Below are 13506 nucleotides of genomic sequence, written 5' to 3' on the forward strand. Positions count from 1 at the left end.
CCTCCCTACTGTTATTTTATTTTACTGCTGCTCTTTAATTTTTTTATTTTTTTTATTTTTTACTTATCTATTTTTTACTTTACACTTATTTTTCTTAAAACTGCATTGTTGTTTAAGGGCTTGTAAGTAAGCATTTCACTGTAAGGTCTACACCTGTTGTATTCGGCACATGTGGCAAATAACATTTGATTTGATTTGAACACTCATCAGCCGGCTCACGTCTTTCCATATGTCCTTCTCCGTCAGAGCACTGCCGCTAAACACTAGTAGCTTGCTACTTTAATCTATCACTGTTTTCTGGTCATCTCTGTTGTCTTTCCCTTTTCCCCTTTTCCTTCCTCCTTTCATTTGCTTAATCTCTCTCCACCCCCTCTCTCTCTCAAATGGGAGTGACATATAAAATGCCTGTGTTTGAACAGATGGGTAATACACCACACCTTGTTGAGCATAGAGGATCATTACCAGGGTTGCTAAAGTCTGATGTGGGAATTGGGAATCCAACTACAGGCAGTTCAATTATGTTTCTAGCCCCGTTTGCCTTTACCATTACTTTCAGGGTTTATGGGTTGCCCGATTTGTCAGGTGCTATTTGAAAATACTGTTGACAAATGTTCTTACATTATTTTATGTAATCCACAGAGAATAAGAGTCAGGGGAAAAAAGTGGAAAAAGAACTGCCATCAAAGTGCCTTAAAAAAGTATAAATATTGTAGATTTATTTCCCAAACAGATTTTGAGATGTGAAGAATTCAGACATGAAAAGAAAACCACTAACACTTTAATCCTCAAAGCGTTTGGTCGGAATATTCTAGTATTTCTTCATCAAAGTTGGACATTCTAGTGTGTGTTTCTGCCTGTGTGTGTGTGTGTACTACAGTATCCTTTCTGAGGGCTAGAGCTGGGTGTGTGAACAAAATGAACACATAGCCAACACACAGTTGCGCCAGTAAAGCATTTGTATTGTAAATAAAGAACACACTGTTGTTTGGAAAGAAGTGGTTACAATTTTGTCATGAAATGCTCATTTCTGCTCAACTGAGTCTATTTGACCATTGTAGGTTTGGTGCATACAGTCTTCAGAAAGTATTCATACACCTTGAATATTTCTACATTTTCTTGTGCTACAGCCTGAATTGAAAATTGATTAAATTTAGATTTGGTGTCACTGATCTACACACAATACCCCATAATGTTTAAGGGGAATTATGTTTTTAGAAATTAATAAAAAATGTAAAGCTGAAATGTCTAGAGTCAATAAGTATTCAACCCCTTTGTTATGGCAAGCCTAAATAAGTTCAGGAGTAAAAATGTGCTTAACAAGTCAGATAATACGTTGTATAGACTAACTATGTGCAATAATGGTGTTTAACATGATTTTTGAATGACTACCTCATCTCTGTACCCCACACATACAATTATCTGTAAGGCCCTCAGTCGAGCAGTGAATTTCAAGCACAAACTCAACGACAAAGACCAGGGAGGTTTTCCAATGCCTCGCATAGAAGTGCACCTATTGGTAGGTGGGTTAAAAAAAAGCAGACATTGAATATCCCTTTGAGCATGGTGAAGTTATTAATTACACTTTGGATAGTGTATCAATACACCCAGGCACTACAAAAATAAAGGGGTCCTTCCTAACTCAGTAGACGGAGAGGAAGGAAACCGCTCAGGGATTTCACCATGTTAAATGGCTGTGATGGGTTAAATGGCTGTGATGGGAGAACTGAGGATGGATCAACAACATTGTAGTTACTCCACAATACTAACCTAAATGACAGAGTGAAAAGAAGGAAGCCTGTACAAAATAAAAAATATTCCAAAACATGCATCCTGTTTTCAATAAGGCACTAAAGTAATTCTACAAAAAATGTGGAAAAGAAATTAACTTTTTGACCCGAATGCAAAGCATTATGTTTGGGGCAAATCCAACACAACACATCACTGAGTACCACTCTTCATATTTTCAAGCATGGTGGTGGCTGCATCATGTTATGGGTATGCTTGTCATCGACAAATACTGGGGAGTTTTTTAGGATGAAAAAAAAGGAATAGAGTCTGCTTTCCAACAGATGCTGGGAAACAATTCCACCTTTCAGCAGGACAATAACCTAAAACGCAAGGCAAAATATACACTGGAGTTACTTACCAAGATGACATTGAGTCCCGTGTAGCTCAGTTGGTAGAGCATGGCATTTGCAACGCCAGGGTTGTGGGTTCGTTTCCCACGGGGGACCAGTATGTAAAAATAAAATGAAAATAAACATGTATGCACTCACTAACTGTAAGTCGCTCTGGATAAGAGCGTCTGCTAAATGACAAAAAAATAATAATAATGTTCCTGAGTGGCCTAGTTACAGTTTTGACTTAAATCGGCTTGAAAATCTATGGCAAGACTTGAAAATGACTGTCTAGCAGTGATCAACAACCAACTTGACAGAGCTTGAATAATTTAAAAAGGATCATGTGGAAATATTGTACAATCCAGGTTTGCCAAGCTCTTAGAGACTTACCCAGAAAGACTGACAGCTGTAATCGCTGCCAAAGGTGATAGCCTTGCTGCTATTCCAGTTTCAACTGTTCTGCCTGCGGCTACGAAACCCCTACCTGTCCCAGACCTGCTGTTTTCAACTCTAAATGATCGGCTATGAAAAGCCAACTGAGAGACCTGAGCCCTAGGACCATACGTCGGGACTACCGGCCGTGGTGACTCCTTGCTGTCCCCAGTCCGCCTGGCCTTGCTGCTATTCCAGTTTAAACTGTTCTGCCTGCGGTTATGGAACCCCTACCTGTCCCAGACCTGCTGTTTTAAACTCTAATGATCGGCTATGAAAAGCCAACTGAGATTTATTCCTGATTATTATTTGACCATGCTTGTCACTTATGAACATTTTTGAACATCTTGGCATGGTTCTGTTATAATCTCCACCCGGCACAGCCAGAAGAGGACTGGCCACCCCTCATAGCCTGGTTCCTCTCTAGGTTTCTTCCTAGGTTTTGCCTTTCTAGGGAGTTTTTCCTAGCCACCGTGCTTCTACACCTGCATTACTAGCTGTTTGGGGTTTTAGGCTGGGTTTCTGTACAGCACTTCGAGATATTAGCTGATGTAAGAAGGGCTATATAAAATAAAATTGATTGATTCTAACATGTGATTCTAACAGGGGGTTGAATACATACACTACATGACCAAAAGTATCTGGACACCTGCTCGTCGAACATCTAATTCCAAAATCATGGGCATTAATATGAAGTTGGTCCCCCCTTTGCTGCTATAACAGCCTCCAACTCTTCTGGGAAGGCTTTCCACTAGATGTTGGAACATTGCTGCAGGGACTTGCTTCCATTCAACCAGAAGAGCGTTAGTGAGGACGGGCACTGATGTTGGGCGATTAGGCCTGGCTCGCAGTTGGCATTCCATTTCAACCCAAAGGTGTTCGACGGGGTTGAGGTCAGGGCTCTGCAGGCCAGTCAAGTTCTTCCACACCGATCTTGACAAAACATTTCTGTATGGACCTCGCTTTGTGCACAGGGGCATTGCTGAAACAGGAAAGGGCCTTCCCCAAACTGTTGCCACAAAGTTGGAAGCACAAAATTGTCTAGAATGTAATTGTATGCTGTAGTGTTAAGATTTCCCTTCACTGTACCTAACTAAGGGGCCTAGCCTGAACCATGAAAACAGCCCCAGACCATTATTCCTCCTCCACCAAACTTTACAGTTGGCACTATGCATTGGGGCTGGTAGCATTCTCCTGGCATCCGCCAAACCCAGATTTGTCCGTCTGACTGCCAGATGGTGAGGCGTGATTCATCACTCCAGAGAAGGCGTTTCCACTGCTCCAGAGTCCAATGGTGGCGAGCTTTACACCACTCCAGCCGACGCTTGGCATTGCGCATGGTGAGCTTAGGCTTGTGTGCGGCTGCTCGGCCATGTTGCTTCCAGAGGCAGTTTGGAACTCGGTAGTGAGTGTTGCAACCGAAGACAGACAATTTTTACGCGCTACGCGCTTTAGCACTCAGCGGTCCCGTTCTGTGCGCTTGTGTGGCCTACCACTTCGCGGCTGAGCCGTTGTTGCTCCTAGACGTTTCCACATCACAATAACAGCACTTGTTGGAAAGGTGGCATCGTATGACGGTGCCACAGTGAAAGTCACTGAGCTCTTCAGGAAGGCCATTCTACTGTCAATTTTTATGTATGGAGACTGCATGGCTGTGTGCTCGATTTTATACACCTGTCAGCAACGGATGTGGCTGAAATAGCCGAATCCACTAAATTGAAGGGATGTCCAAATACTTTTGTATATATAGTGTATCTAATCAAAATATATTAGTGTTTTATTTTACATTAATTTAAAAAGAAGTTAGAATGTTTCTACCACTATGAATTAAATCATTTTAATTCCACTTTGTAACACATAAAAATGTGGAATAAGTCAAAGGGTGTGAATACTTTCTGAAGGAACTGAACAGTGGCTTGCGAAAGGATTCACCCCCCATGGCATTTTTCCTACTTTGTTGCCTTACAACCTGGAATTAAAATAGATTTTTGGGGGGGTTTGTGTCATTTGATTTACACAACATGCCTACCACTTTGAAGTTGCAAAATAATTTTTTTTGTGAAACAAACAAGAAATAAGACAAAAAAACAGACAACTTGAGTGTGCATAACTATTCACCCCCCAAAGTCAATACTTTGTAGACCCACTATTTGCAGCAATTACAGCTGCAAGTCTCTTGGGGTGTGTCTATAAGCTTGGTACATCTAGTCGCTGGGATTTTTATGCCCATTCTTCAAGGCAAAACTACTCCAGCTCCTTCAAGTTGGATGGGTTCCGCTGGTGTACAGCAATCTTTAAGTCATACCACATATTCTCAATTGGATTGAGGTCTGGGCTTTGACTAGGCCATTCCAAGACATTTAAATGTTTCCCCTTAAACCACTCGAGTGTCGCTTTAGCAATATGCTTAGGGTCATTGTCCTGCTGGAAGGTGAACCGCCGTCCCAGTCTCAAATCTCTGGAAGACAAACAGGTTTCCCTCAAGAATTTCCCTGTATTCAGCGCCATCCATCATTCCTTCAATTTTGACCAGTTTCCCAGTCCCTGCCGATGAAAAACATCCCCACAGCATGATGCTGCCACCACCATGCTTCACTGTGGGGATGGTGTTCTCGGGGTGATGAGAGGTGTTGGGTTTGCGCCAGACATAGCGTTTTCCTTGATGGCCGAAAAGCTCAATTTTAGTCTCATCTGACGAGAGTACCTTCTTCCATATGTTTGGCGAGTCTCCCACATGCCTTTTGGCGAACACCAAATGTTTTTTCTGGCCACTCTTCCGTAAAGCCCAGCTCTGTGGAGTGTACGGCTTAAAGTGGTCCTATGGACAGATACTCCAATCTCCGCTGTGGAGTTTTGCATCTCCTTCAGGGTTATCTTTGGTCTCTTTGTTGCCTCTCTGATTAATGCCCTCCTTGCCTGGTCCGTGAGTTTGGTGGGCGGCCCTCTCTTGGCAGGTTTGTTGTGGTGCCATATTCTTTCCATTTTTTTATAATGGATTTAATGGTGGTCCATGGGATGTTAAAAGTTACTGATATTTTTTTATAACCCAACCCTGATCTGTACTCCTCCACAACTTTGTCCCTGACCTGTTTGGAGAACTCCTTGGTCTTCATGGTGCCGCTTGCTTGGTGGTGCCGCTTGCTTGGTGGTGCCCCTTGCTTAGTGGTGTTGCAGACTCTGGGGCCTTTCTGAACAGGTGTATATATACTGAGCTCATGTGACATAGATTGCACGCAGGTGGAGTTTATTTAACTAATTATGTGACTTCTGAAGGGAATTGGTTGCACCAGATCTTATTTAGGGGCAATTTTTGAAACAAAGTATTTTTTTCATTTCACTTCACCAATTTGGACTATTTTGTGTATGTCCATTACATGAAATCCAAATAAAACTATTTAAATGACAGGTTCTAATGCAACAAAATAGGAAAAATGCCAAGGGGGATGAATACTTTTGCTAGGCACTGTATGTATGTGTACTGCCTGCAGATCTAGTATTGTGTGTGTTGCATGTTGTGATTGTTTGAACACAATAGTAAACATCGCTCTCTTCTTTCTCAGGTGATATCACTCAGAAGGGATATGAGAAGAAAAAGACTAAACTTCTGCTTCCCTTCTTCATTCAAACACCAGGTAAGAAACATTGACCTATCCTCTTATCCTGGATTTAAAAAAAATCTCCTCTTTTCCCACTCATAGAATTTGAGCCATGTGACACTTAGGCCTATGAGAACATACCTTTCATATCCAACTACTGTTTTTGTTTGGTTTTAGTTTATTTACAAAAATCATCATGATGTTCATGGTCATAGCTGTTTGGTGCTCACTGCTTCCTCTCAGTGGTAGCTCCGGTCACTACAGTTTATCCAGTCTTTCCTCCAGTCCAGTTCAGAGAAAGACCATTATCCTCTCCTGACAGCCAGGCACCACTTCCCTCTTTATTAGCCCACTAACGATTGTCTGTAAATATCAGCTATTCTCGGGAATTACTAAAGCTGCTCCCATGTTTACAATGTCTTGATGAGCTGTTATGGTTAGACGCAATCCTTTTATAAACATCTTTAAAACATTTATGAAAATATTTTATGTTGTAAAAGCACATGTAGAACCTAATGACATTTTGTAAGATTGTATCAGATTATAGGATGATTTCTCTTGAGTTGATTAGGAATCTCTATTTGAGAGGCTGCAATACTCTTCATCATGTGATGTAACATAGCATCACTTACTGACTTGGTCACATAGACGTCAGGTCTAGGGCTGTTACGGTGACCGTATTACAACCACACCGGAGGTCACGAGTCATGATGGCAGTCAAATTTCACGTGACCGTTTAGTCATGGTAGTTAGTCTTCTCCAAGCTCTGATGCTGCTGATTGTCATTAGTAGCCTACCAAACGTGCCAACTGCCTGGTACTAGTTTATCAACATTTTAAGCTAAATGTTCTGATCTGTTGCATCAGCCTCATTGCTTTTAAACGTTTTTTTAACGCTAGTGGTTGTATTCATTTGGGATCTATCGCCTCCCACAACTGTCCCAGACTCTGCTTGATTATTTATTTCTCGTACAGAATAGAATATGTCAACTTTTGTACTATGGGGGATAGTAAATGGACATAGGCTAGTGCTTTTGCTGTTCGTTAGGCCTACTCATCTTGTTGGCTGACGAAAAGTTAATTGGTAGTTCTTCCAATATATTCAATATGTGCATAAATAACTCTAAATTAAACATATAGGAGGACCTGTTGCTTTAAAAAAAAAATTTGTCTGTCGGCTATAGATAGATTGTAACTTCCATCAATGTAATTGTCTGCATCACTTCCAATCCCCCATGTTTTTTATATATATACTCCCCTTTATTACTTTTCAACCCCGCCATCCTTTCCCTACTTGGGGTAAATTAGTGAACAACAATGCCCAGGCCTCTACTTCCAGCCTATACTTACTATCTACACCTTATGGACACAGTCAATTTTACAATAATTCTATTTTATTTGTTTTTGCTCCTGAACTTCTTCTACTCTCAACCTCTCCGATCATTTTCATGATGTCCATCCGGTTTGCTTCTATATGCCATATCTTTCTAACTGTGCTCTTTCCCAAAAGCTCCCAACATACAACCTATATACTTATTATGGACACAGTATGCTTACATTATTAATTATCTTGTTATTATTTGTTGTTATTTGTTATTAGTCCCATCCTTCAACTCCATTAAATATCTCCCATCTATCTCGTAACACCATCCATATAGGATTTCTATTTGCCATATATATTTCAACCGTACTGTGATGTTTTACAAAAGTTCTGAACCTTTCTATTCTCATTGCTTCTACAGATTGTGAATTAAAAATAAACATTTTTGCTAAAAGTATTATTATATTATTGATCGATTGACTGACTTTTCAGATCACCCAGTAGTGCTATCTGCAGGGTTAGCTTCAGGTAAATATTGCAATCCTTTAGCCATTCCTGGACCTGTGTCCAAAAACAAGCTACAAATGGACAGAACCAAAACAAATGATCTAATGATTCTGTCTCTTCACAGCAAAATCTGCAAAGCTGGGAAGATTGTATCCCCCATATAAATAACATTCTATTGGTAGCAAGAATTTTATATAATAATTTAAATTGAAAGATTCTAATTTTTGAATCCGGTGTCGTTTTACATGTCAGTTCATAAACACTATGCCATGGGATCGGTACGTCAAAAATCTCTTCCCAACTATTTTGCAATCTATATGGGACGGCTGTAAATCCTTTGGTCCTCAAATGAAACTGATATACTTTTTTATTTATCACAGTTTTCAATTATGTTCTTTAATGCAAGGCCGACAGACAAGTTCCTTACTTTCTCCCCCTTCCACTTTCCTCTTCCACTTTTGCGGTAAGGCTGCAATTATTTGGTTGTAATTTTGGGTAGAGCAGACATGTTTTTGTTAGCTGCATGTGCGACATAACTCCACCAGTCCTACCGATGATATCATTTACGAAGATTATACCTTTTTTAAACATTCTGTCAAAAAATAAAGGTTTTTTGTCAATTAGTATATTTGAATTTAACCACAATATTTGTTGCATTATTTGTTCTGTCGTTTCTGGAGGATTAAATTGAAATTGCAACCAACTTTCTATGGCTTGTTTTAGAAATAGTGATATTTGCGAGATGATTTCCTTTTCAAATAACTGAACATGAGTGGTTGTAATCTGAATAAAGGGAAAAAGGCCATTCTTGAACATTGCGTGAGACAATCTTACTAATTTGCTTGAGAACCAGTTCGGATTTAAGTATAACTTTTGTATGACTGAAGCTTTTAGTGATAGGTCTAATGCTTTAATATTTAATAATTTCTGTCCTCCGAATTCATATTCATTATATAAATAGGCCCTTTTAATTTTGTCTGGCTTGCCGTTCCAAATAAAATTGAATATTTTTTTCTAATATAATTTAAAAAACTGTTCGCTAGGTGTAGGCAAGACCATAAGCAAATAGGTAAACTGGGATAATACTAAAGAGTTAATTAGGGTGATTTTTCCACAAATTGACAGGTATTTACCTTTCCATGGTAGCAAGATCTTATCTATTTTTGCTAACTTTCTATTAAAATTATTTGAAGTGAGATCATTTATTTCCTTTGGGATATGTATTCCGAGTATATCCACATCACCATCAGACCATTTTATTGGTAAACTACATGGTAATGTAAAATATTTTTTTTTTAGTGATCCAATACGTAATATAGTACATTTGTCATAATTTAGTTGTAATCCAGAGAGGTTAGAAAATGTATCTAGATCCTCTATGAGGCTGTGGAGGGATTCTAGTTGTGGATTTAAAAGAAAACATGAATCATCAGCATACAATGACACCTTTGTTTTTAAGCCCTGGATTTCTAATCCTCTGATATTATTATTGGATCTGATTTTAATAGCTAACATCTCGATGGCCACAATAAATAGATATGCCGATAGTGGACAACCTTGTTTCACTCCTCTTGACAGTTTAATACTTTCTGAGAAATAGCCATTATTTACTATTTTACACCTATTTTCTATGGGGTTGAGATCTGGAGACTGGCTAGGCCACTCCAGGACCTTGAAATGCTTCTTACGAAGCCACTCCTTCATTGCCCAGGCGGTGTGTTTAGGATCATTGTCATGCTATAAGACCCAGCCACGTTTCATCTTCAATGCCCTTGCTGATGGAAGGAGGTTTTCACTCAAAATCTTACGATACATGGCCCCATTCATTCTTTCCTTTACACGGATCAGTCGTCCTGGTCCCTTTGCAGAAAAACAGCCCCAAAGCATGATGTTTCCACCCCCATGCTTCACAGTAGGTATGGTGTTCTTTGGATGCAACTCAGCATTCTTTGTCCTCCAAACACCACGAGTTGAGTTTTTACCAAAATGTTCTATTTTGGTTTCATCTGACCATATGACATTCTCCCAATCCTCTTCTGGATCATCCAAATGCACTCTAGCAAACTTCAGACGGGCCTGGACATGTACTAGCTTAAGCAGGGGGACACGTCTGGCACTGCAGGATTTGAGTCCCTGGCGGCGTAGTGTGTTACTGATGGTAGGCTTTGTTACTTTGGTCCCAGCTCTCTGCATGTCATTCACTAGGTCCCCCCGTGTGGTTCTGGGATTTTTGCTCACCGTTCTTGTGATCATTTTGACCCCACGGGGTGAGATCTTGCGTGGAGCCCCAGATCGAGGGAGATTATCAGTGGTCTTGTATGTCTTCCATTTCCTAATAATTGCTCCCACAGATGATTTCTTCAAACCAAGCTGCTTACCTATTGCAGATTCAGTCTTCCCAGCCTGGTGCAGGTCTACAATTTTGTTTCTGGTGTCCTTTGACAGCTCTTTGTTCTTGGCCATAGTGGAGTTTGGAGTGTGACTGTTTGAGGTTGTGGACAGGTGTCTTTTATACTGATAACAAGTTCAAACAGGTGCCATTAATACAGGTAACGAGTGGAGGACAGAGGAGCCTCTTAAAGAAGAAGTTACAGGTCTGTGAGAGCCAGAAATCTTGCTTGTTTGTAGGTGACCAAATACTTATTTTCCACCATAATTTGCAAATAAATTCATAAAAAATCCTACAATGTGATTTTCTGGATTTTCTTTCCTCAATTTGTCTGTCATAGTTGACGTGTACCTATGATGAAAATTACAGGTCTCTCTCATCTTTTTAAGTGGGAGAACTTGCACAATTGGTGGCTGACTAAATACTTTTTTCCCCCACTGTATAAACCCCAGTCGTACTTTATCAAATGCCTTTTCGAAGTCTGCTATGAATAGCAGGCCTGGTTTCCCATATTTCCCATAGTGTTCTATTGTTTCCAATACTTGCCTTATATTATCTCCAATGTATCTTCCATGTAAAAAACCTGTCTGATTAGAATGAATAATATCCGACAATACCTTTTTAATTCTATGCGCTATACATTTTGCTAGAATTTTAGCATCACAACACTGAAGTGTAAGGGGCTTCCAATTATTTAAATGGACTGGATCTTTATATTTTCCACTTGTATCCTGTTTCAGTAATAATGAGATCAGACCTTCTTCTTGAGTGTCAGATAATCTACCATTTACATAGGAGTGGTTAAAACATGCTAATAAGGGTCCTCTTAGTATATCAAACAAGGTTTGGTATACCTTGACTGGTATGCCATCCAACCCTGGAGTTTTCCTGGACTTAAAATCTTTAATTGCATCCAGAAGTTCCTCCTCTGTAATTTCACCTTCACATGAGTCTTTCTGTATGGCTGTTAATTTTACATTATCAATAGAAAAAAAATCTCTACAATTAGCTTCAGTTAGAGGAGATGGATGCGACTGAAAAGAAAACATATGCTTAAAGTACTTTGTTTCCTCCTTCAAAATATCATTTGGTGAATCATGGGTGACTCCGTCAATTGTAACCAGTTTCATTAAGTTATTTTTGGTAGGATTCCTATGTTGAAGATTAAAAAAGAATTTTGTGCATTTTTCCCCATATTCCATCCAGTTTGCTTTATTTTTTATAATATATTACACTTGATCTTTCTTGAATAAGTTTCTCCATTTCTTTTTGTTTTTCCTCTAATTTATTCTGAGCCTCTATGTTACAGTTTTTATTGCCATCTATCTGTTCTGTTAGACTTTCTATTTCCTTTGTTAGTATAAACTCTTTTGACCTAAATTGCTTTTGTTTTCGAGATGAGTACTGAATTGCATGGCCTCTAAAGGCACATTTAAAGGTGTCCCATACAATAAGTGGATTTGCTGTACCTATGTTTGTGACACTCTGGCTCTGGGACTTTTGTATTTGAGCCAGGGTGTATTTTGTGTTGTGGGGTTTTGGTTGTATTTCTATGTTTGCATTTCTGTGGGTGTATTTCTATCACGTCTATGACTCCCAATCGGAGGTAACGAGTGTCAGCTGTCGGCTCGTTATCTCTGATTGGGAGCCATATTTAATCTAAATGTTTTCCTGTGGGAATTGTGGGTTTTTGTTCCAAGTTTAGTCTTTGTTACTGTTGGACTTCACTTTCGTCTTTTGTTTTGTATTGACGTGCTTTTCTAATTAAAAGTCATCATGTTCACTCGCAACGCTGCGCCTTGGTCTCCTGTTTTAGACGATCGTGACAGAAAAACCCACCATAAGAGGACCAAGCAGCGTGTCAAGCGGCAACAGGACCCAGCTCCAAAGGATTCATGGACATGGGAGGAGATACTGGCTGGAAAGGGTCCTTGGGCACAACCGGGAGAATATCGCCGCCCTCGTGAAGAGCTGGAGGCAGCTAAAGCCGAGAGGAGGCGGTATGAGGAGGCAGCACGGAGTCAAGGCTGGAAGCCCGTGGGTACTACCCAAAAATTTCTTGGGGGGGGGCTAAAAGGGAGTGTGGCGAAGTCAGGTAGGAGACCTGCGCCTACTCCCTGGACTTACCGTGGAGAGCGAGAGTACGGGCAGACACCGTGTTACGCAGTAGAGCGCATGGTGTCTCCTGTACGCAGGCATAGCCCGGTTCGGTACATTCCAGCTCCACGTATCGGCCGGGCTAGATTGAGCGTTGAGCCGAATGTCATGAAGCCGGCCCAACGCATCAGGCCACCAGTGCGTCTTCTCGGGCCGGCGTACATGGCACCAGCCTTACGCATGGTGTTCCCGGTTCGCCCACATAGGCCGGTGCGGGTTATTCCACCTCCCCGTACTGGTCGGGCGACGGGGAGCATCAACCCGGGTAAGGTTGGGCAGGCTCAGTGCTCAAGGGGGCCAGTAAGCCTGCACGGTCCGGTATTTCCGGCGCCACCTCCCCGCTCCAGCCCAGTACCACCAGTGCCTACACCACGCACCAAGCCTCCTGTGTGTTCCCCGAGTCCTGTGCGTCCTGTTGCTGCTCCCCGCACTAGCCCTGAGATGCGTGTCCTCAGCCCGGTACCTCCAGTTCCGGCACCACGCACCAGGCCTACGGTGCGCCTCAGACGGCCAGAGTCTGCCGTCTGCCCAACGGGGCCTGAACTGCCCGTCTGCCCAAAGGCGCTTAAGCCGCCCGTCTGCCATGAGCCTTCAGAGCCGTCCGCCAGACCGGAGCCGCTAGAGTCTTCCGCCAGACAGGATCAGCCAGAGCCTTCCGCCAGACAGGATCAGCCAGAGCCTTCCGCCAGCCATGAGCAGCCAGATCCGTCAGCCAGCCATGAGCAGCCAGATCCGTCAGCCAGCCATGAGCAGCCAGATCCGTCAGCCAGCCATGAGCAGCCAGATCCGTCAGCCAGCCATGAGCAGCCAGATCCGTCAGCCAGCCATGAGCAGCCAGATCCGTCAGCCAGCCATGAGCAGCCAGATCCGTCAGCCAGCCATGAGCAGCCAGATCCTTCAGCCAGCCATGAGCAGCCAGATCCGTCGGCCAGCCATGAGCAGCCAGATCCGTCGGCCAGCCATGAGCAGCCAGATCCGTCGGCCA

The 13506-nt window shown here is 41.8% G+C and overlaps 1 protein-coding gene across 1 annotated transcript in view; it reads left to right on the top strand.

The window, feature by feature from the left end:
* Positions 1-13506, top strand: part of LOC311133294 (disco-interacting protein 2 homolog B-A-like) — a gene marked incomplete at both ends in the record, with an annotated part of 87234 nt that overhangs the window by 40462 nt on the left and 33266 nt on the right. The window contains one exon of the mRNA XM_084166782.1: positions 6113-6184. Within this exon, the coding sequence (XP_084022908.1) occupies positions 6113-6184 (72 nt within the window). The remainder of the gene's footprint in view (positions 1-6112; positions 6185-13506) is intronic.

Source organism: Coregonus lavaretus (genome assembly GCF_964263955.1).
Source record: "Coregonus lavaretus genome assembly, chromosome: 8".
Taxonomy (NCBI): Eukaryota; Metazoa; Chordata; class Actinopteri; order Salmoniformes; family Salmonidae; genus Coregonus; species Coregonus lavaretus.